This window comes from Sus scrofa, chromosome 8 (genome assembly GCF_000003025.6).
Source record: "Sus scrofa isolate TJ Tabasco breed Duroc chromosome 8, Sscrofa11.1, whole genome shotgun sequence".
NCBI lineage: Eukaryota > Metazoa > Chordata > Mammalia > Artiodactyla > Suidae > Sus > Sus scrofa.
This window is the reverse complement of record NC_010450.4, coordinates 69,346,975-69,371,825: the sequence shown is the minus strand read 5'-3', so window position 1 is coordinate 69,371,825 and position 24,851 is coordinate 69,346,975. Positions and strand designations below refer to the sequence as shown.

At 38.9% G+C, this 24,851-nt stretch overlaps 2 protein-coding genes across 33 annotated transcripts in view; both read left to right on the top strand.

Moving 5' to 3' along the window:
* ANKRD17 (ankyrin repeat domain 17) overlaps positions 1–11,185 on the top strand; it is a 170,778-nt gene extending 159,593 nt beyond the window's left edge. For 15 of the 16 annotated variants that reach the window (XM_021100390.1, XM_021100382.1, XM_021100389.1 and 12 more), the window contains 4 exons: positions 7,034–7,282; positions 7,769–7,947; positions 8,358–8,522; positions 9,755–11,185. In XM_021100390.1, coding sequence (XP_020956049.1) covers positions 7,034–7,282; positions 7,769–7,947; positions 8,358–8,522; positions 9,755–9,814 — 653 coding nt within the window. In that variant the 3' untranslated portion in view covers positions 9,815–11,185. 16 annotated transcript variants of the gene reach the window in all.
* LOC100520317 (mitochondrial inner membrane protein COX18) overlaps positions 16,857–24,851 on the top strand; it is an 80,550-nt gene continuing 72,555 nt past the window's right edge. For 8 of the 17 annotated variants that reach the window (XR_001298348.2, XR_002346389.1, XR_002346386.1 and 5 more), the window contains exons 1-5: positions 16,857–17,357; positions 17,955–18,055; positions 20,990–21,153; positions 22,055–22,179; positions 23,312–23,419. Coding sequence is in view for 7 of the 17 variants with exons in the window: in XM_005666732.3 (XP_005666789.1) it covers positions 17,016–17,357; positions 17,955–18,055; positions 20,990–21,153; positions 22,055–22,179; positions 23,312–23,419 (840 nt within the window). In the remaining 10 variants the exon portion in view is untranslated. Of the gene's footprint in view, positions 17,358–17,950; positions 18,056–20,989; positions 21,154–22,054; positions 22,180–23,311; positions 23,653–23,941; positions 24,364–24,851 lie in introns of those variants that run through there. The other 9 variants (XR_002346392.1, XR_002346391.1, XR_002346390.1 and 6 more) reach the window with 5 other exon arrangements.

Below are 24,851 nucleotides of genomic sequence, written 5' to 3'. Positions count from 1 at the left end.
TGGTGTTGCCATGAGCTGTGTTGTAGGTCGCAGATGTGGTTGGGATCCTACATTGCTATGGTTGTGGTGTAGTCGTGACTACAACTGTGATTCAACCCCTACCCTAGGAACTCCATATGCCGTGTGTGTGGCCCTGAAAGTACATAAAATAAAATAAAATGCAGGAGAGCGAATGTTTTTTCCTTAGAATCTAATGACAACTCATAAATGTAGAAGGAATTATGATTTGAGTCATTACTTTGCTACTATCAGAGTGATTTATTCAGGCAAGACTCTCATACTATTACCTGTAATCTGAATTGTTAACTAATTTGTATTTTCCTTACCTATTATCAGTCTTAATACTTTTTTTTTTTTTTAAGGGCTGCACTCCAGGCATATGGAAATTCCTAGGCTAGGGATGGAATCAGAGCTACAGCTGCTGGCTTAACGCCACGGCTACTCAGGATCCAAACCAAATCTGCAACCTATGCCACCACAGCTTGTGCCAGTGCTGGGTCCTCACCCACTGAGCAAGGCCAGGGATCGAATCCATATCCTCATGAATACTTGTTGGGTTCATTACTGCTGAGCCACAAGGGGAATTCCAAATCTTAATACTTTTTTAATGACCATTTAGTTTGTTTGTCTGACTTAACTCTTCTTTAGGTAATTTATTCACATGAATATAATTTCAAATTTTTTGTTTATTTATGGTAGTCTTTCAAAATTTTGTTTTCAGTATTTATCTAGATATTTTTCTTAAAAGTTGCCATTTTGGGTGTTGTAGAACTAACCACAGAAGCATTACTTACTTTTCACAATGTATTTTATCTGGTTTTATGTACTTGAACAGGTTTTATCACATTTCTTCATACTTTCAACTTCTCTTTTCCCTCCCCCTCTTTAGGACATCAGTACATATTAGGACTCTGGCGAATTAAGTTGGGATATAGGGGACATAGGTCCCTTCCTTCAGAAAGAAAAGAAATCAAGCAGAGAACCTTTCTTGAGGCCCTAGAAAAATAGATTGGTGATGCCCAAGATCTTTCTGCATACAGGCTGAGCAGAGAGCCCTTATCCCATTCAAATTGCTAAGGTCTTTTCTGCCAACACTCAACCAGCAGTTCATGCATTGATTACTGATCACTAGCTCTGGTCTATGAGTTTCAGTCTTCGCAGGTTTAGTCAGTGAGTCATTTTGACACTCAATCTAGTAAAGCTGTTACTGGATCAAAAAGCGTTGTAGTTTTTAAAGAAAAAAACTAATTTTACATTGTGACCCAGTACACATGTCATGCATATATAATTGAATTATATTTACAAAACAGTACTTATCCTTACAATATTTATTGCATGCTGGTATTTTCTGTTCTTTTTTTTTTTTTGTCTTTTTTTTAGAGCCACTCTTGTGGCAGATAGAGGTTCCCAGGCTAGGGGTCGAGTTGGAGCTGTAGCCACCAACCTACGCCACAGCCACAGCAACACTGGATCCAAGCTGCATCTGCGACCTACACCACAGCTTATGGCAACACTGGATCCTTAACCCACTGAGCGAGGCCAGGGATCGAACCTGCGTCCTCATGGATGGATACTAGTCGGGTTCATTAACTGCTGAGCCACGATGGGAACTCCAGTATTTTCTATTCTGTTTTCTTTAAATTTTAAAAAAATTTTATGTTGATCATGACCATCCACATTCATTACATGATCTATGGTAGTTAAATCAACACTGAAGTGAAGCATGAAGAAAGTACAGTGTAATTTTCCTGCAGGGGTACTTTTTTCTCTTTGTAAGTCCCATTGCTCTTTCAGTTTAAATTTAGGACCCTGTCGTCATTTCAGAAACTGAAAAGTGGATTTACTGAAGCGTAAGTTTCAAGATGTCTCATTTCGAGGGGCAAGGTACCTAATTTTGCATTTGTAATTTCATATTCTTTTTCTAAAACAGATTACCAGATTGTATAGGATCACACAAAACCTCTAAACCCTGTTTTTTTCTTTAATATATAAGTTGGCATATTTTAAAATAACACAATTCTGAATTAGATTTTGCTAGTTTTTTTCTACTGAAAGAAATTATATTAGAGATAAAAGAAGTTATAATTAGGCTCTTTGCATAGCAGGGAATATAAATCTGCCCAAGGAATTTCAAAGAAAATAGTGTTTACTTTAAGGCTATGCAGGGCCACCTTCAGAACCATTCAGGATTTGAGACAGCTATTCTCCATCTTTCTTTGGAGGATTTATGGTCTCATTCATGGTCTGTTTCTCGTGAACCTCTTCCATTTACTCTCTTTCCACCTAGGCTTCTTCATAATTTCATCTTGTATGTGGTTCTCAAAGATTCAATTCATAGTTAATTAAACCAGTTTTTCTTTTTACCAATTACACCTTTCTGAATGAGAAATAAGATTGACTGAACTCTTATGTTCAAGTAATGTCATGTCAGTCATAGATTGCTGGCTAGCTTAAAGTGGAGTTCCCATTGTGGTGCAGTAGAAATGAATCTTACTAGTAACCATGAGGTTGTGGGTTCGATCCTTGGCCTCACTCAATGGGTTAAGGATCTGGTGTTGCCTTGAATGTGGTGTGGGTTGCAGACGCAGCTCAGATCTGACGTTGCTGTGGCTGTGGCGTGGGCTGGCAGCTGTAGCTCCAATTAGACCCCTAATCTGGGAATCCCCATATGCTGCAGGTACAGCCCTAAAAAGCAATAAAATAAAATAAAATAAGTGGATCATTCTTCAGTCAGATGTCTACCATTAGTCCAATTAAGAAGCCATTAGGGAGGAAGCAGAAAACAGTCATCTGATTAAAAAGAAAATCTATGGCTAGCGAGGTGGCAAAATCTGTGAAAAGGATAAATCTCTTAAAAGAGGTGGATCAGCAGGCAAGCCTGATTATTCTGTTCACTTAAACAGAATATAGAGTGTTCCTGCTATTTTGCTTTGCTTTTGTTTTTTGAAGGATACAGGAAAGGAAAGAGAAACTAGCTCTAACACAGAGATTAGGACAGGCTCCCCTGGATGAGTTGTAGGGAATGTATGATTCATTCTTCATTCTATCAGTCCTTCCTGCTTGTTCTCCATCATTGCTTCCTCTTGCCAACCACCTTTGCCTGTGTCTTCGTGTTAGTCTTCTAGCTTGATTTTTCTCAGGTATGTAATTGTGCCCTTTCACTACAGAGTTTAAAAGACAACTTTGTTATTCCCTTCTGTTTATAGCTTCCGATGTTCCTTGCAGTTCAATTTAGTTTTTTCTGGAATATTCTTTCATTTCTAATACTTTCCTGAGTTTTGTCATCTTGTTTCCAGTTTTAATAATTCTGAGTTATGCTGTTCTTTTGAACCTCTTTTTCTTTTATTTCTTGTAGCTTGCTTTGGAATTTTATATTATAGTCTCTATTTTTTTATTTTTGGCTGCTCCCTCGGCATGTGAAAGTTCTCAGGCCAGGGTTCGAACCCTTGCCACAGCAGTGACAACACCAGATCCTTAACCTGTTGTACCACAAAGGAATTTCTAGATTATAGTTTCTTTTCTGCTAGATTATAGTCTCTTTTCTGATGTGCCTTTAGAATATTAGAATATAGCTTTCTTTCTGGCATTCTTCTATTGTCTATAAGATGTTATGGGTCCATATCTCCTTTAGTTCATAAAGTAGTGTTCTTTGGAATTTGACTGCAATTCTCTTGTTTTGCATTTTTAAATGAAGTGACTTTTCCTGAACTTTTAGAAGGAATAAGTATATCAGGTTATCTTTTCTAGCTTAAAGACTCTAGAATTTCCTCTCCTAGGAAAGGTTGCCAATACATGGTCTTATACTTTTTTAAATCTCCTGGCTTTGTTGTCCCTAACTACCTGTCCACCCTACCCACTCACCTTCACCTCTGCCCTAATCTTGACAGAATCTTCTCTTCATTGTTTTTGTTGCCTCTTTCCTATTCCTGGAATCTGATCGCAGAAGTTTCTTGTCCGTGTAGGACTTGATCCTGGAAGGACACTTCAGCAGGTACAGGTCATAGGGCCCATTTTGTTCCACCTTCCTCAGACCTTACTATGAATCTCTTGTGATCTCCCTGCATGGACAGAACTCTCCCACTTTTACCTGCTGTTTTCAGATTGGCCTGCCCTGCTTTCTTTTGACTACCTTTGACTATTTTGTGATTCTCCTGTTCTCAGGCCTGGAGAGTTGCTTACTTCTGCAAAGATACTGCATGATAACCATACGAGTTTTATAGCTCTTGGTGATTTGTCCCCATTCACTTATATCTTTGGATTCATTTAGATTACCTTAGTTTTGTGATAGATGTTTTCCCTAGATTTTGAGCTTTGCTAACTTAGTGGCATTGTTTTTATGAGAGAATTTGGGAAGACTCAAAACCTGTGCCACTACTGTTTCCATTATTCTAGAATTCCATTTTATACCAGCGTAATTTTAAGTTGTATTTTTAAATATTTATAATTACTTTAAAGACTGATGTGGCTTTTCCATTTTCTTATGACTTGTTAAAAGTAAATACTATGAAGGAATGCTAATGGATCCATGACCACAGGAATTATGTTTTAATTTTTCATTAGAAGGTAATAGTTTTCTTGGTTTACTTTTACAGATGACAAGCCCTCACATCTCATTTTTTTTATTCTCCAATAAAATCAATATCCATATAATAATTTATAGGGTACTTTAGCATTCATTCCTTTTAGTTAATAGTTACTGCATCTCACTGAGTAGTGATACTATCAGTTTAACTAAAACAGACCTCTGTAAGCACTAGTAGGATGGGATTGATCTCCACAGTACTTTCCAGTTCTGTATTATTCTAAAACACATATGAGAAGTCTTTTTTAAAAGAAAAAAAACACTTCAGGCCAATAATATTACTGAATTTTTCTGTGTCTTCCAAATTCCCTAAAAAGTACCTTGGGAAGTAGAAGCACTATGTTTGTGTGTATGGGCAGATAGATTGATTTTATAAATTTATTAGCTACCTGAGTCCCATTGGATAGATACAGACACAAACGTGTTTATACACACACACATGTATATAGAAAACTTAAATGTAAAGAGAGCTAAATGAAAATATATCATTAGGAGTTCCCATTGTGGCTCAGCAATAATGAACCCGACTAGTATCCATGAGGACATGGGTCCCATCTCTGTCCCCGCTTAGTGCGTGAAGGATCCAGCGTTGCTGTGGCTGTGGTGTAGGCTGGCAGCTGCAGTTCCAATTGGACCCCTAGCCTGGGAACTTCCATATGTTGTGGGGTGTGGCCTTAAAAAGGCCAAAAAGAAAAAATAAATTAAATATATATCATAAAATAACTATCACTAGGGCATAGAGTCAGGCATTTGTGGTTAAATTATAGCTTTGTAGGTAACTGTTTTGACTTTCAAGCTTCAAGCTCCTCCATAGTTTAAACTCTATCTAAATTTAAATGTGCTTGGTATTTAAAGTTTTCTCAATAAATACAGTTTTGGTTTTTATTTTTCCTTCTCTATAGTGTGTAAAGACATTAAATCACGATGCATATTCCCAAATTGCCTATATTAAGAATCAACCCTGGAGTTCCCGTCGTGGCTTATTGGTTAACGAACCCAACAGTCCTTGAGGACACAGATTTGATCCCTGGCCTCGCTCAGTGGGTTAAGGTTCCACTGTTGCCCTGAGTTGTGGTGTAGAACAGACATGGCTCAGATCCTGCATTGCTGTGGCCGTGGTGTATGCCTGCAGCTACAGCTCCAATTCGACCCCAAGCCTGGGAATCTCCATATCCCACGGGTTCAGCCACAAAAAGAAAAAAAAAAAAAAAGGCAAGAACTAGCCTTGTTTTTATAAGTAAAGCCTAAATTGTCTTTTTTTTCTTTCTTTTTTTTTTTTTTTTTTTTTTCTTCTCTTTTTTGGGCTACCCCTGTGGCATATGAAAGGAAGTTCCCAGCCTAGGGATTGGATTGGAGCTGCAACCTCCAGCCCATGCCACAGCCACAGCAAGGCCAGATCCAAGCTGCATCTATGACCTATACTGCAGCAATGCTGATCCTCAACCCACTGAGCAAGGCCAGGGATCGACCCCACATCCTCATGGATACCAGTTGGGTTCTTTACTGCTGAGCCACAATGGAACTCCTTAAATTGTCATTCTTATTTATTTATTTGTTTATTTTTTTGCTTTTTAGGGCCATTCCTGCGGCATATGGAAGTTTGTCACGTTGGAGATACAGCTGCTGGCCTACATCATAGCCACAGCAACATCGGATCTGAGCCATATCTGTGCCCTATACCACTCACAGCTCAGGGCAGTGATGGGATCCTTAACCCACTGAGTGACGCTAGGGATCAAACCCACATCCTCATGGATACTATTCAAATTCGTTTCCCCTGTGCCATAAGGGGAACTCCCAAATTGTCATTTTTAAAAGTGTGTTCTGTGGACAAGGCACAAGATGCAATAAAACACTTGGGTTATAAGGCATACGCTTCTTTTGGTATTTTATCAGCATATTATGGTTCTGCGAAGTCTTGATTTAAAGAATCTTTTTTTTTTTTTCTTAAGCTAGATTTTCCAAATTTATTAGATATCTGAACATCTTTGTTTTTTTCATCATAACATACTTAGGAACAACATACTTAGGAACAGATATTCCCAAGGAAAATAGTTTGAAAATTGCCAGTATAGTCAGTGATCTTTCCCACCTGCCTTTGGTTGTTTGTGTTTTGAATTTAAACATTGTCTTCTCATTGTTCTGGTATTATTTTTTACTCACTGTTAAGGGTAAAGTTATTTAAATATTAAATTAATGTGTAGTGCAACATTTACATTTTCGTATGCTGTCATGAAACTAAATGGTAAAATTGTGAGCCAAATTTAAAAAAATGACTGCAAAGTCATAGAACTTTAACCAGATTTAATATACATAATTTGTTATTTAAGCATTACCCTCATTTCATTTTTCTTTAAAGGATTACATATTTAAGGTATTTAAGATTTTGTTTTATGAAATTACAGGCTTTATAGATAACGTGTATATTATTTAAAAATAATTTTTCTCTAGATTCTCCTGCACAGTCAGTATCCTCTGGAGTTCGTGCACCTTCTCCTGCCCCATCATCAGTACCTTTAGGGTCAGAAAAGCCCAGCAACGTCTCTCAGGATAGAAAAGTTCCAGTCCCTATTGGGACGGAACGTTCTGCACGTATCAGGCAAACTGGAACTTCAGCTCCATCTGTTATTGGGAGTAATTTGTCCACATCAGTCGGGCACAGTGGCATCTGGTCCTTTGAAGGGATTGGTGGCAATCAAGGTATGATATGCTCTAATGCGTACTAGGAATTAAGTTTATGCATTTCACTAAAATATTGTAAGCAGTATTTAACCTTAATGACATTCTTAGAAAAATATGTATTCATATTTCTTTGTTTAGACTATCTGTTTATTTAAGAGTTGTTGCCATGTTAATTGCCCATTGCTTTCTGAAAAAGTTTAGTGCAAGCATATTATTTTCTTCATTTCATCATGCTAAGGAGATGTTAATATTACTTTGAGGGCTCTTTAAGCTTTTATCTTAGCTCTTTTGTTTTTTAACTCAACGTGTTTAGGTTACTTTATTAGGCTAGTATATCACTATCTACAAACATGAAAATATTGCAATAAATATATGAGTAGATTATTATTCTGAAGGAATTCACAATTCAGTATTGAAAAATATTAGAAATATATAAAATTTTTTGCTGCTTTCTGATTTTAAATATCACCAATTATTTTTTTCTGCCTTTTCATTTTCCCTCAGACAAAGTAGACTGGTGTAATCCTGGGATGGGAAACCCTATGATTCACAGGCCAATGTCTGATCCAGGAGTATTTTCACAGCATCAAGCAATGGAGCGAGAGAGTACAGGAATTGTAACTCCTTCTGGTACATTCCATCAGCATGTTCCTGCAGGATACATGGACTTTCCTAAAGTTGGGGTAATGGTGCTTTAAATAAGCATTTCCATTATTTCTAAATGTTTTTCTTATTATTAGTCTTATTTCACTTGCCAGTATATAAGCATTTGTGAAATGATGCTGGAGCTTTGGCTTTGAAGTATAGGTTAAAAATCTGGCTAAAATATAAGTATTTATAAACCTGATTTTTGCCCAGTTGGTCAGAGAAATGTTTTCTGACAAAATATTTTTTATAGAGTTGACTTATAGTATCTTCTAGCTAAAGCTAGAAGAAATCATGTAATGGAAGATAATGCATCATGTAGATAGATAGCTTAGACTTTTCCAAAACGAGGTAAAGTTTCAAATATTGATTTTAAGGCTGTTGATCATACTGAGAAAAGTAACCAGTGACTTGAATGTGCACTATCTTTGTTTCCTTCTTTTTTAAGGGTATGCCTTTTTCTGTGTATGGGAATGCAATGATTCCTCCAGTAGCGCCTATTCCTGATGGTGCTGGAGGACCCATATTTAATGGCCCTCATGCTGCGGACCCCTCTTGGAACTCCCTAATAAAGATGGTTTCAAGCTCCACTGAAAATAATGGCCCTCAAACGGTAAGGCTGATTATTCAGTGACATTTGTTTCATGTTTAATGAGATGCCAAAACAAATGGGGTACTGATAACTCATGATAGAGAATATGATGGATATGGGTAGTTGAGAAAATTAGGGAAATTTAATGTAGGTGAAATACAGCAGAGGGATTTGAAAAATGGTACCAAAGGTAGTAGTTTGGCACTAAAATTATGAAAGACATAATATATTCCATTGGGTAGCAGATGGTAAGTAAAAGATTTTAAGTTTTGCAAAGTGTCGTGATTTTTTTTTTTTTTTTTTTTTTTTGTCTTTTTGCCTTTTTCTAGAGCCACACCTACAGTGTATGGAGGTTCCCAGGATAGGGGTTTAATCAGAGCTGTAGCCTCTGGCCTACGCCACAGCCTCAGCAACGAGGGATCCGAGCCACGTCTGCGACCTACATCACAGCTCATGGCAACGCCAGATCCTTAACCCACTGAGCAAGGCCAGGGATTGAACCTGCAACCTCATAGTTCCTAGTCAGATTTGTTAACCATTGAGCCACGACAGGAACTCCAAAGTGTTGTAATTTTATGTATCAAAATTTACTAGTGATTGGAGTTCCCATTGTGGTTTAGCAGGTTAAGAACCCAATATAGAGTCCGTGAGGACGTGAGTTCAATCTGTCCTTGCTCAGTGGGTTGAAGATCTGGCATTGCCACAAGCTGCATCATAGGTCACAGATGTGGCTCAGATCCATTGTTGCTGTGGCTGCCACGTAGGCTGGCAGCTGCAGTTCTGATTCAATTCCTTAGCCTAGGAACTTCCATATGCTGCAGGTGCAGCCCTAAAAAAAAAAAAAAAGCATTAGTAGTGGTATGAAAAGGACCATTTATTAAATATTATAAATGTCAAAACAGTGTATAGTTATAATCATGAAAATGCACAGGAATGGTTGTATATTTTAGCTTATTGTGGTATGTTTAATATCTTTGATTAATTTTTACCCCACAGTCATCAACCTATATGTACTCCAATAATGGTTTTTAAAAAAATAATGATAAATTAGAGCCTGCTTGAGGATTAAGAAGAGAGGCAGGAAAACAACAGATGAAAGTGACTTTTCTTCATTGTTTCCAAATATGCTGCAAATTGACTTGAGACTTAAGCTATTTTAGTTCATGAATATTAGGAGCAGTTCTTTAGAGTTTTGTTTTAATCAAATATACATTAAATATGCATTTAATCAAATGTGTGCTCTCTATTCATAGGTGTGGACTGGACCCTGGGCACCTCACATGAACAGTGTGCACATGAACCAGCTTGGCTGATGAGGACCAGCTGGTTAGCCTGCGGACCTTTTCATTCAGAGGAAATCACAAGTGGCCGAAAAAAATTTATGCCCCCAAATCATTCTACTGATGTGCTTGACTGAAGTGTGTAGGCTTTTTGCAGAAGAACTTACTAACTGACCTATTTTCTGTGAACATTTGTGACTGCCCATTCCCCATCATCATCCGTTTTACCTTAGTTAGCATTTTTCTTATCATTTTTCTTTTTTTCTTTCCCTCTTCCCCTTTGGACATAACTTTCTGTTGAAGCTGTTCTTTGGCTGGTTGGTTTTAGTACTGTAAACTGCTTCTGAGCAAACACGGAAATTTAGCAAAATTATGTAAACTTGATCCTGAAGTTTTAGAATGGCAAATAAATGTACAATTGTTTACATAACAGAAAAGGCTAAGCAGAAAGTAAATTTCAATATGTCAGTATAGAGGCTCTACTTTATGTAGACTTAAATTAATGTGAGATATGTACCTTCATATTCAGAAATCTGGATGTTTCCTTCATACATTAAACTATTAATAAGCATAACTTTTCTGCTTGTGTACTTTAAGTATAAAGTAAAACAATGGGCATTGTCAGAGAATGTTCCCGACGTTGGCCTTTATAATACCCAGGCTGCTCTGTTTTGAGTTTGTTTGCAGCAAGGCACATAGAGAATAAGAAATTTATCACCTTTTCATGTCTCTTTATTACCTTGTCATACTTTTAAAACTAATGCACACTTCTCTCTTTATTCACTCTTTTTTCTTTCCTCACCCTTACCACTAATATCAGTAAAACTTTCTCGCTGATCATAAAATAATTCTGTAAAGACTTTTATTCTAATGGCTGCTAAAGAGAGTTAGAGAACCTTCACTATCACCTGGGGTTTCTTCTAACCATAAAACATTCAGTCTTTCTGAGAATTTAAAAAGCCACCACTGGTTCCCAGTCAGCATATGCAAGCTCTTAAAATACTGTTTATTATTAAACAATTCAGTGTACTATTTCATATTGGATAATAATGATCCTTAACATTGGCTTTTGAATCATCAGGAGTCAACATAAAAATTCCAACTTTCAGTAATTTAGTGGAAAGTTTTTTTGTTTTGTTTTTTGTTTTTTTTCCAATTTTAAAGGCTTAATCTTTACACTTGTATATTATCAGTGAAAGGGATCAACAGCTAACGTGGGGCAAGTAATAAAATAAATTTTGCTTTTGTCAGTTTTGACAATTCATGGTAGACATGATACATAGACTACAAAATAAAGTCTCTATTTAACCTGTTTATATAAGACACAGGGCCACACTAAACTACTCAGTGGGATTTATCTATTCAGTTCACTTGAAACAATAAACAGTAATGTTCCAAGAAGAATATGTGTCCTACCCTGTCTCATGTGGAGAAATAAATTATATGGTGAAATGTAAAAGAAAGTTAGCATAATAGTGAAGTAATGTATCTTCAATATGTTTTCCTTTTTTTTTTTCAATTAGACATAATTCCACACTGTTGAAACATAAAATATTAACTAAAATTCAGGTAGATCACCCAGAGTTGACAATATTAATGTAGTTCCTTGACTATTCAAGTAAACAAAATGATTTCTTTACTGATAGCCTGAGGAAAGAGTAAAAAGAAGATTTCTCAAACATATCCAAAATTCTATAAACAATATGTTTCTATCTTTTAATTTAGGAGGGGGTCTTAAAATATATAAATTTTGTTTTTGTGCCTGTCTATGACTGATACGACCAAATTTAACAGAGAAGTTAAATGATATCCTACAAAAATTATAGTTATGATATAAAATTATAGCACTTTAGTAAGAAAGGGGTATGATGCTATTTAACAGTATTTTATGTATGACTTTTGCTACTATCCTATAATTTTTTTTTCTTAATTTCTTTCCTGTGTTTACTGGGGTTATTTTCTAATTAAAATAATCCTTCTAGATAATAGATACTACCCAGTATTTATCACAACACATGACTTGTGTTGACTCACAGAACTGAATTTCTTAAGATGATGTGTCTTACTAAAAAAGAAGAGGAAAAAAAAAAAACCTATATATTTTTTTACTTTAAAACAATGGGACTGGGAATACTGATAGGAATGCTCCTTATTCAGTTTTAGGGATCAGGCTTGTTAAATACAATACTATGGTTTTAGAAGTCTGTACTAGGAATATTTTTCAAATACATTTTTTATATTTTTCAGATGTAATGCAGTACATTTTTATTTGAACAATAAAAAAGAAAACATAATATTTTGAGACCATGTAGGTCTTTTTTCCCCCCTTTTTGAAAGTATGTGGTGTGTGTAATTGCAGACTACATAATGTATTTCTTTTCTCTTATTCTTTTAAGAAGTGATTTAACTCTTAGTAATGTTAGGTTAGTTCACACCTTAAATCCCAAAATAGTTAATACCCTAATTGTTCTATTATCTGTTTATACCAACCATTCCGTTTTAGAGATGATTTTGTTTACTGATGCCAACAGAATCCCCATTTCATGCCTTTTCAACATATATTAACATATTTGTGAAAAGTGATTTTAGTATTCATGTGAAAGATACTCTCCCTTCTGATTCCTTTTTCTATAAAGTTATTTCATTTTATTAGTAAGTGAAAATTTTTGGTAAATTATTTTACAGTCACTTTTCAGGGGAAAAAAAAAGGAGGTAAATAATTTACTACTTTTACTTTCCTGTCTTCTTTTTCATGAAAATATTATTCCATCTTTCAATTCAAATGTCCTAAATACACATTTCATAAAATCCATTTACATACTATATTATCCACTTTATTTTTAAAACAATACAAAGTATTAAATAGGAAAACTCAAGATCACAAAACCTCTTCAGATCCTCTGACTTATTTGATCTTTTTCACTTAGATATTTTTAAGAAACATTCATTCACACAAAACTGATATTACAGAACATTTAAAGAATGTCAAAACTGGGTAAGATCCCCGACCCGGTGCAGTAGGTTGTAAAGGATCTAGCGTTGCCACAGCTGTAGCATAGGTCACAGCGAGGCTTTGGTTCAGTCCCTTGCCCGGAACTTTCATATGCCATGGGTGTGGCTATAAAAAAAAAGAATGCCAAAACTTTCAAGTGACAAATTTTTAAATCAGAATTATTTCAAAATGATTAAAATATCAAAGGAAAACCATTCACTGTTTCTCATCGCTAATATAGAGATTCAGTATCCTATTGCTCAATGTATTTTTACTTTGGTGTTCCCGTTGTGGCTCAGTGGTTAATGAATCCAACTAGGAACCATGAGGTTGCGGGTTCTATCCATGGCCTTGCTCAGTGGGTTAAGGAAGGATCCAGTGTTGCCGTGTGCTGTGGTGTAGATCACAGACGCGGCTCAGATCCAGCATTGCTGTGGCTCTGGTGTAGGCCGGAGGCTACAGCTCTGATTAGACCCCTAGCCTGGGAACCTCCATATGCCGCAGAAGCGGCCCTAGAAATGGCAAAAAAGACCAAAAAAAAAAGTATTTTTACTTTAATGAATCTATTTCAAATGTCTTTTAATATTAATGTTTGGTGAACTTACACTATATCAATTCTGGATGCACCTGAATCTTTGGAAATATATATCCTGTTGATAAATGCTTTAACAAATCACAATACTCAGTTAACTGCTGTTACTGTGAAATAATTGGTTGTAATTCCAGGTGACTGGAATTTAGGATGAGAGCATTATTAGTGCTTTAATACTACCTACTGTGTTACACATTTTGATTGCAAAAAATAATTTCACTTGTATTTTGGGTCGATGACAAGAGAGGAAAATGTCCCACTGTTGCTTTGATATAAATAAGAATTTCTTTATGAGACATTTGGAATACAGAACTAATAGACACAAGGGGTTTCATATTAGACTTCTGCCTTTAAATGAATTCACACTTTTGATAGGTAAAAGCCAATTTTGCATTCTCAATACTTTAAAAGATGAATGATGTCATAGGAGGATTTCTTTTTTTTTTTTTTTTTTTTTTTTTGGCTTTTTAGGGCCACACTGGTGGCATATGGAAGTTCCCAGGCTAGTAGTTGAATCAGAGTTACACCACAGCCTCAGCAATGCTAGATCTGAGCCGAATCTGCAAGCTATACCACATTTCATGGCAACACCGGATCCTTAACCCACTGATCTAAGCCAGGGATCGAACCCACATCCTCATGGGTCCTAGTTGGGTTTGTTATCACTGAGCCATGCTGGGAACTCCAAGGATATTTTTTTAATGAAAGAAAAACTAATTTTGTATTAGGTAGCTTTAGTTTTGAAAAGTAATGCATTAAAGAAATAGGAAAAAGAGAATTTAATTCTGATTCCAAGAGATGATTTTAACAATTGCTCATGAAAATATCCTGTAAAGTTTCTTTTGTCAAACATTTCAAAAAGCCTATTTGGGAAGTGAGATTTTTTTTTTTTTTTTTTCTTTTTACAGCCACCCCTATAGCATATGGAAGTTCTCAGGCTAGGGGCAAATCAAAGCTGCAGCTGCCAGCCTACACCATAGCCACAGCCACAGCAATGCAAGATCAAGCCACATCTGTGACCTATGCTGCATCTTGCGGAAATACGGGATCCTTAACCCACTGAGCAAGGTCAGGGATCAAACCTTCATCCTCATGGATGCTAGTCAGATTTGTTTCCACTGCACCACAACAGTAACTCCCTGGATTGAAATTTCAGAAACTGCAGAAAGTTAATTATAGTCTTTATTTTATGGAGCTTAAATTAAAAAGTTAGCTGTGTGGTGTAGTAATAATAGAAGACAGGAATAGGCTAATAATAAATGTTGACCTTTTTAAAAATGTTTAATTTGGAGTTCACATTGTGGCTTAACAGTAACAAACCCAAATATTATCCATGAGGATGCTGGTTTGATCCCTGCCCTCACTCAGTGGGTTAAGTATCTGGTGTTGCCGTGAGCTGCAGTATAGGTTGCAGACACAGCTCGGATCCTGCATTGCTGTGGCTGTAACATGGGCTGGCAGCTGCAGCTCTGATTTGACCCCTAGGCTGGGAACTTCCATATGCCTCAGGTGTGGCCCTAAAAAAAGCAAAAAAAAAAAAAACCCTAATATGTCCATCTACAAAGTATTAGGACTGCTGTAACTTCAGTTGGTTGGTTTGCCCAGTATCTGTATAGTGATTTTGTACTCTATTCTGCTAAAGATATAATGTATCACAGTGTTTGTAACCGGTGTGTGTGTGTGTGTATGAGTGCTAACACTTTACTTTTGCATTGGGCTTTGTAATTGACAGATATATCTCCCAACATTCTCTACCAAGTTGGTAGCAAGTTCTGATCATCATCCCCATTGTCAAAAAAAAAAAAAAAAAAAATGTTTTTTTGGTCTAGCTCAGGGCTTTTGGAAGTTCCCGGGCCAGGGATTGAACCCATATTACAGCTGTAATGAGAACCATAACAATGATAACTGAAAGATCCTTAACCTGCTGAATCACAATGGAACACCATTATCCAAGTTTTAAAATGTATGTTTACATATATGAAATTAGCATAAACTTGAATCAGATCACAACATTCAAACTTAAAACAATGGAATATTTTAAAGTTAGAGTATGTCGCGCCTGTTGTGGCTCACCAGGTTAAGAACTGACTAGTATCCATGAGGTTGTGGATTTTATCTTTGGCTTTGCTTAGTGGGTTAAGGATCCACCATTGCCGTGAACTGTGGGTTGGATCTGGCGTTGCTGTAGCTGTGGTGTAGGGTGGCAGCTGCAGTTCTGATTCAACTCCCTAGCTCCAGGAACTTCCATATGCTGTGCATGCAAGCCTAAACTTAAATAAAAAATCCCTTTCCAGTTTAAATCAGTAGTCAGTAGCAACCAGTTGTGGGTTTTTTTTTTTTGTTTGTTTGTTTTGTTTTATTATTTTTACCTTGAGGGGATAGGGATATAGATAAATAGGCTTTTACTTTTAAAGGGGAAATTCTATATATAGCATATATTGGGATGTGTGTTAACATTTAAAAATTCACGAACAGATTTATCAGTCGTTTTGAAGCAAAATGATCCAGAATTCAGAGGAAAGTATCTGGTACTCTTGGGTAGGTGTACAACAAAGCAGCTACAGTCAGACACTACCCTAGCCTTTGTCAGAACCTTACTTTTAATCAATATTTCATTCCTCCCAGCACAATTTGGCTTCTAGGTCTAGGGAGGGACCTTCTTTGAGGAAACTCCTTCATGTCATTCCAGGGTGTTTCCTTTTGCCAGGAACACAAAATTAAACACTAGTCCATGTACATTTAACCTGTCCCTTTTAACCAGAAGACAACAAATGTTGCTGTTCAGGCTCTTGCAAGCTTATACAGTCCATAGAATATATGTTGAGCCCCAGTAAAGAATTCACCGTGCTACGAGTGATAATTCCTCTACCTCAAGAGAGAGTACTTTATCCTTAATATAAAAAGTTTGTTGCTCTTTATAATGAAAGATAAAACAAGTTGGAAAGAAACAAAAAATCCCCACTGATGTTGGGCCTAAAAATGCGTATTAAAACAGTTGAGCCAATTAAATATACTACCGACTAAACTGCCTAGTGCATAAAGGTTACTGATTAAAACTCTGGGTGGGTCAAACACTTGCCTCTCTCCAAACTGACATTTCAGCAAGGTGTTGACACCTGGTAGTATAATCTACTTTGATCTCTGGCAGAATCAATCGTGGAGCAGATAAAGAGGTGGGGGGCATCTTCTGATCGCAAAAAAAAAAAAACAAACAAAAAATACCCGTAAAGCTAGCTTGAGTAGCTTAAGCGAAAAAGAATGTTAAAGCATCGGCCAAAGACTGACTTTACTAGGAGAGCACTTCCTTAGAGAACTCCCCGCCCGACTCAGGATCGCTTGCTCCGCCCCCTGCAAATCCGGTCCAGCTTCAGAGGAGCTCCTGGCCAAGCCGCGCGAAAGTTTCGTACGTGCGCAGTAGGCCCGCTCAGTGCCGCGTGGGAAAGGCGGGACTTCCCTACCTCGAGCGTCATCTCCAGTGCGACGCTAGACGTCACTGGCTTGATTGGGAAGGGCAATTGTGGCTGCCGGCAGGCTCACGCCCACTTTACACCCCGCGTCGCCGGCGCAGGCGCATAGTGGCCTCGGCGCAGTGGGGTTCGCGGCTCCTGCCTGAGGCCGTGGTTTCGAGCTCAGTCCGCTGCGGGGAGGAGATGCTGTCTCGACTCAGCGTTAGGTGGTTGCGGCCACTGCCTGCCCTGCCGCTGGGGCCCCTGAGTGTCCGGCTCGCGCCGGTCCCAACGGACAGCGCCAAGCGCTCCGCTTTGCCAGTGTGGGCGGTGGCGCCGGTCTCTGCAGTTGGTCCGGGCGGTGCCGGTGGCTGGTACGAGGCCTTGGCTACGTCGGCTCCGGTGCAAGGCGCCGAGGACGTGCTGCTTAATGTGCACTCTGCCACGGGCCTGCCCTGGTGGGGCAGCATTCTCCTCACCACCGTGGCCCTGCGCGGCGCCATCACGCTGCCCCTGGCCGCCTACCAGCACTACATCCTAGCCAAGGTGAGGGGCGCGAACCGCGCGTGGACCCTGCGTATCTGCTTCCGTGGTGAGCAGTGGTTGAGGTCTGCATGAAGCTCAAGATCCCCAGATACTTCCGGAGCGCTTAGTGTTCATCATCAGCACCAGTAAAGCAGCGAGCTTCTTCACAAAGAAGAATCAATGTTGGACAGAAATAAATGCAACATTTTTGTGGCTCTGTGACTGCCGCAGAGCTTTTTAAAGACTCTTAATTAGTAGACTTTTGTTTCCTCAGTTTACATTACTGGGAAATCCTGGAATTGAAACAAAGTGCAGGGTGCAGTTCTCGTTTAATCCTTACAATAACCTGTGAAGTAGGTGCTGTTACATATTTTATGTTTGAGGGAACAGGACTTGAGGGTTATATAATTTGCCCTAGATCCACAGGTAAGTGTACAAGCTGGAAATTGAATTTGGTTGCAGCTGAGGATATCTTAAAACAAATTAACATCTTAAAGTTTCTTGACATGACCAGTAAACCACATTTTTAAATGAGCCGAGGGAATAGAACCATTAGGAATGGTTGTGAATAAAGATCCTTTATGTGCTTATAACAAAGTCTACTTTTTCTTTAGCTAGGTGGAAAATTTGCAGCCAGAAATAAAAAACATTTCAAGACATCTTAACCAAGAAGTTGCAGTTCGTGCACATCAGTTGGGATGGTCCAAAAGAGCTGCCAGGTAAACTAATTATATGCCTATAAGACCATGAATAAATAAATAAATAAATAAAACGTAATATTTATTATAGGTATGGGTATTCTGTAGGTTTAGCAACAAAGTAGTTCTTTTTACTCTAATATTTTAATAAGTTTATGATAATTTTATATGCTGCACTGAAAGCAAAGAAATGAAAAAACAAGAGAATTTCTTGTTCTTACAGGACTCCAGGCTACGGAAAAAGAAAGATGTGTAATCAAATAATGACTGAATTAAGTATAAAAGATTATGTAGAAGCAGTTGGGTCGTCATGGAAAGTCAGGGAAGGCTTCACAGAATGAAAATACTGTGCCAGTCTTTTGGGATTTTATTCAACAAAGGATTCAGATTATTTACAGACTTGACATTTTTGACAAGATACAGCAGGCAGCGACTCAAAGCTATGGAGAGGTAGAAAATATGAATGCCATGGTGAGAGCAACTGGGTAGGTTAAGGCTGTCATTCCTTTGTGGTTCCCCATGTAGTTGTCTCCCCGAGTTCTTAGAAAGACATTGCCCAGGGGTACCTGACTATCCTGCAATTATTCAGTAGGCACTTACAGTCCTTCTCCTTCAATCAGCCTAAGCTATTTCTGCTTAGTTTCCAAATTCTGATTCTTACTAGACTGTCAGAGTGTTTACTAGTTCACAGCAATGAGAACAATAAGGATTTTAGTATGAAAATATGAATATGTGTTTGTATATATGGTTATTCATACATTTTTATCTATATAGGTGTAAGTTTGCCACCTGTCTTCAACATGAAATTGTTTCTCTCTTTATATAGTGCTTAAAAAGCCTGACATTTAGGAGTTCCTCTTGTGGCACAGTGGAAATGAATCTGACTAGTATCCGTGAGGATACAGTTTCGATCCCTGGCCTTGCTCAGTGGGTTAAGCGTCCAGCGTTGTCATGAGCTGTGGTGTAGGTCGAAGACTCACCTTGGATCCCAGGTTGCTGTGGCTGTGGTGTAGGATGGCAGCTGAGCTCTGATTTGACCCCTAGCCTAGGAACCTCCATGTGCCACATGTGCAGCCCTAAAAAGTAAAAAAAAAAGGGGGGGGGCTGACATGTACAAAAAAAGTCATTCTGCAGTTCCTGTTTTGGCTCAGTGGTAACGAACCTGACTAGTATAAATGAGGACGTGGGTTTGATCCCTGGCCTAGATCTTACTAGTAGCAGCTCACCTGGGTTGTAAATGCAGCCTCGACAAGACTGTGGCACCTTGCTTAAACAGCACTGGCAGGATAATTGTCCACAAACATCCTTACACAGATGAGTGGCTTTCTAGGAAGATACTTGTGAAGGTTTCCTGCATTTTCAATGGAACTAGGCGGGTTTTGTGTGTGTGTGTGTGTCTTTTTAGTGCCATACCCATGGCATATGGAGGTTCCCAGACTAGGAGTCAAGGAGCTGCAGCTGCCAGTCTCCACCATAGCAGCACCAGATCCGAGTTGAATGACAAAGACCTACCATATACGGAACTAAGTCTACTTAATACTCTCTAATAACATATATGGGAAAAGAATCTGAAAAATAATGGATATGGGTATATGTATAAATGAATCACTTTTCCATACACCTGAAACTAACACAACATTAAAAATAAGTTATACTCCAATATAAAATAAAAATTAGGAGTTCCCATTGTGACTCAGTGAAAACAAATCCAACTAGTATGTATGAGGATTTGGGTTCAATCCCTAGCCTCAAGCAGTGGGTCAGGGATCTGGCTTTGCTGTTAGCTGTGGTGTAGGTTGAAGACGAGGCTCCAATCCTGCCTTGCTGTGACTGTGCTATAGGCCAGCAGCTGTAGCTTCAATTTGATCCCTAGCCTGGGAACCTCCATATGCCGCAAGTGCAGCGTAAAAAGAAAAAAAGATTGAGGGGGACAAAAAAAGAATGGAGACTTTTTTGACAGACCAAGAGCATACACAGTACAAAACTGCACTGCCCCAAAAGGTATGTACAGGGATCAAGTCATTGAGCTTGGCTGCTTTGGAGAGATTTGAGTCAAACGTGGTTTCACCTCTAGTATTTCTTTCTTTTTTTTTTTTTTTTTTTAATTGGGTTGTCTTTTTTTTTTTTTTTTTTTTGCTATTTCTTTGGGCCACTCCCGCGGCATATGGAGGTTCCCAGGCTAGGGGTCCAATCGGAGCTGTAGCCACTGGCCTACGCCAGAGCCACAGCAACGCGGGATCCGAGCCGCGTCTGCAACCTACACCACAGCTCACGGCAACGCCGGATTGTTAACCCACTGAGCAAGGCCAGGGACCGAACCCGCAACCTCATGGTTCTTAGTCGGATTCGTTAACCACTGCGCCACGACGGGAACTCCCAGGAACTCCTAGTATTTCTGACTTAAGTTGTGATCACACCGTGTCAGTAGGGAAGTTTCCCTTTCTAGCCTAGTTTGCTAAAATCCACCGGAAATAAAACCTGTAGTCTGACGATGTCAGATTTATCAAATTGTTACATAATTTGCATACATCATGAAAGAACTTTGAGTGAAGAGCTTTATTTGCCTTTTATTTAAGCAGTCCCTCCACTAATACAGCTTATGACAGCCAAAATCCTGCACAAGTCCTTTATTTTTATTTTTTATTTTTATTTTTTGTCTCTTGTCTTTTTAGGGCCATACCTGTGGCATATGGAGGTTTCCAGGCTAGAGGTCGAATCAGAGCTACAGCTGCCGCCTACACCACAGCCACAGTAATGTGGGATCCTTAACTCACTGATCGAACCCGCAACCTCATGGTTCCTAGTCAGATTTGTTTCCAATGTGCCATGATGGGAACTTGCACAAGTCCTTTAGCTAGTAACCGAAGCCTGAGTGTTTGTGCTATGGGGATGAAGCAGTACTCGTCGTCTAATGACATTTTCTCCTTTCCCTTTTTCCGTCTTCCCTCAAATTAGGCTCACTTATCTGAAGACTATGCGGAAGCTTGTTTCAGAGCTGTATGTTCGGGATAACTGCCACCCTTTCAAAGCCACTGTGTTGGTGTGGATTCAGCTTCCAATGTGGATCTTCATGTCTGTCGCTCTCCGGAATTTGAGCACAGGGAAAACACAGTCCGAAGGTAGTTATTACTGGAGTCAGTTTCCCCCAAAAAAGTTTTCTAATAGTGTCTTTGTACTGTAAAAACCAACAAAAACAAACCAAGACATAGAAAACACCCATACTTCTCATAATTCGAGTATGTTTTTATCATCTCCCTTGCAAGGCTATAGAATGCAAATTAGGGTAAAGCAAACTGTGTTGAGGAAAGAAATGAATCTAGGAAGGACATTGTTAGGACTGCTAGTTGGAGGTCATAATAAAACTAATCTTATAATTCCTAACCAAGAGTTTTTTTCTGTTTGTAAATTTAAGAGACCAAAAAAGCTTTCACAGTTATGAATGTAAACATTAAGAAAGGATATAAACTAAAGGGTTTGTTTTATTACTTTCATTTAAAGGTGTTTCTGGAGTTCCTGTAGTGGCTCAGTGGAGGACGCAGGTTCGATCCCTGGCATTGCTCAGTGGGTTGAGGATCTGGCATTGCCATGAGCTGTGGTGTAGGTTGCAGATGCGGCTCAGATCCCGCGTTGCTGTGGCTCTGGTGTAGGCTGGTGGCTACAGCTCCGATTGGACCCCTAGCCTGGGAACCTCCATATGCCGCAGGAGTGACCCTAAAAAAAAAAAAAATGTGTTTTCTAACCAGAAAGTAATCTGAATAGACTTGGAAGAAAACAGCATATAGATGAAAATTTTTTAAAATTTAAGTCTGAAAAGATTAGCACTACATATCTTTAATGTCTCTACATCTATTTGCTACCAAAAGCTTCTTTCCTCCTTCTCAGTACAGGAAGAGCTAATTTATGTTGTGGAATGAAAATAACCTGAAGAAAAAATACAAGTCTTTGGTAGAAGGGGCACCTTATTGGAGTTACTTTCCTCTGCTATTTTTAGAAATAATCTTATTTATAAAAATGTTTTAGCAGGTTTATCTGTTCAGGAGCAGTTAGCTACTGGAGGGGTCCTATGGTTTTCCGACCTCACTGCCGTGGATTCCACTTGGATTCTGCCCGTCTCTGTTGGTGTCATCAATTTACTGATAGTGGAGGTCAGTAGTTTTGTCTGTCTGTCTATCTATCAGCCATGCCCATGCATGCGTTTCCGGGCCAGGGATCAAACCCAAACCACACCAGTGACAACATGGGATCCTTAATTGCTGAGCCACATGGAACTCTGAGGTCCGTGGTTCTAAATGTAATTTGCTTGCCATTGACGCCATTGAGATTTTTGTTGTTGCTGTTCTAACTTCAAATATAAATGTATTTGAGTTGGTGCTGATAACTCTGAGCTAAAATTGAGACTCCTTGGTTTTAGTCTCAGACCAGCTATTGATAAACTGCCCTAGGCTGGTTTCAAAGCTCATAATTAAAATGAGAGAGCTGAATTAGAACACTTCCAAGATCTCTTTCAGCTTTAAAATTATATGATTCTAATACATACAGTTTTGGTTTTTTGTTTTTGGTTTTGGTTTTTTTTCAGTCTTTTTAGGGCCACGCCCATGGCATATGGAGGTTCCCAAACTAGCAGTCCAATCGGAGCTGTAGCTGCCGGCCTACGCCACAGCTCACGGCAACCCTGGATCCTTAACCTGCTGAGCGAGGCCAGGGGTTGAACCTGCAACCTCATGGCTCCTAGTTGGATTCTTTTCTGCTGCGCCACAATAGGACCTCTAAGGCATTCAGTTTTGTGATTTGCTTTCTGGTAAAGACAGCAATTAACGTGCCCAATCAATCTGCTTTTATTCCCACAATATGTTGGTATTGTGTGTGTATGTTTAATATGTCAATTTATAAGTAGTCAATACCTGACTGCTCTTTTTTATTTGTACAACCTTAGAAGAGTCATAGAACTTCTTTGTGAGGTGGAGTGGAGAAACATACATGTAAAATATAATCTCTCGCATGTCTTGCCGTTATCCTATGTCACTTTACTTAGCACTTTAGGGGAAGTTTGCCTTTAATTCCATAAAGAACTGTTTTGTTTTATTCATTTACTTAGCACTTTAGGGGAAGTTTGCCTTTAATTCCATAAAGAACTGTTTTTGGATTCTGAGTAGAACTTAGACTCTTTTGCTTTTATTAAAATGTAGGTAGAGGCCAGTTGAAAGTCAGTTTGTATTTTAAAGCTTGTCTGATGTGCATTTTAGTAATACCATGTGTCTATATATTTCACTCTTGCAGATTTTTGCTCTGCAAAAAATTGGTACGTCTCGTTTTCAGACCTATGTTACATACTTTGTTCGTGCGGTATCGGTGCTGATGATTCCAATTGCAGCGACAGTACCTTCAGTAAGTAAGCAGCAGCGTTGTGTGAAGCATGTGCTACAGATAAATCCTCTGTTTTTAGCTTAGATTGGCTGGGATTCTGCCTCTTCTATTGAGCTTCCTCTGACTACTCAATCCCTTGCTGTTTTCCAAGTTGCTGCAGTAACACATCTACTGTCTGTCACCGAGTGGCATCTGAATTTTTTTTTTTTTTTTTTTTTTGGTCTTTTTAGGGCTGCACCTGAGGCATACAGAGGTTCCCAGTCTAGGGGTAGAATGAGAGCTGTAGCCCCTGGCCTACGCCACAGCCACAGCAATGTGGGATCCGATCCATGTCTTCGACCTACACCACAGCTTATGGCAACACCGGATCCTTAATCCACTGAGCGAGGCCAGGGATCAAACCTACGTCGTCATGGATGCTAGTCGTGTTCATTAACCATTGAATCGAATCAAGAGCTCCAACATCTGAATATTTCTTGTGATTATTTAATCCTTTACCTGAATGTCTCTCTCTCTCTTTTTTTTTCCTTTTGGTCATTTTAGGGCCACACTCACAGCATACAGAATTTCCCAGGCTAGGGGTCAAATCAGAGCTACAGCTGCTGGCCTACACCACAGCCATAGCAACACGGGATCCGAGCTGCAACTGCGACCTACACCTTGGCTCACGGCAACGCCGGATCCTTAACCCACTGAGCGAAGCCAGGGATTGAACCCACATCCTCGTGGATGTAAGATTCTCTCCACTGTGCCATGATGGAAACTCCTACGTGAATGTCTCTTAATCCTTCTACTAAATCAATCTCCTTTTTCCTTTTTTAAAAATCTTGTCAAGTACCTTGCATAGTACTATGAATGTAGTATTTGCTCTGTTTGATTAGTCGATGTATTGAATTCTTTCTTCATAGACAGGGCCAAGGAATTTGGTACTTGAAGAAGAAATAAAACTTTGTGCTAGGTCTGTATGGGTTCATTTGTAATGTTATTTAATCTTATAACAACTTAATGAGATAAGTATACTTTTCCACATTTGAATGTAATTAAGCTTTTTTTTTTTGTCTTTTGTGGGCCACACTTGCAGCATGTGAAGGTTCCCAGGCTAGGGGTCTAATCGGAGCTATAGCTGCTGGCCTACACCACGCCACAGCAACTCGGCATCCAAGCTGCATCTGCGACCTATACCGAAGCTCATGGCAATGCCGGATCCTTAACCCACTGATCGAGGTCAGGGATTGAACCCGCAACCTCATGGTTCCTAGTCCGATTCATTTCTGCTACACCACGATGGGAACTCCCTGAATGTAATTAAGCTTTTCTAGAAATAGAAAAAGAAATGTTAGATCCAGCATTGCTATGAGCTGTGGTGTAGGTCGCAGACATGGTTTGGCTCTGGCGTTGCGGTGGCTATGCTGTAGGCCCGCAGCGACAGTTCCAATTGGACTTCTATCCTGGG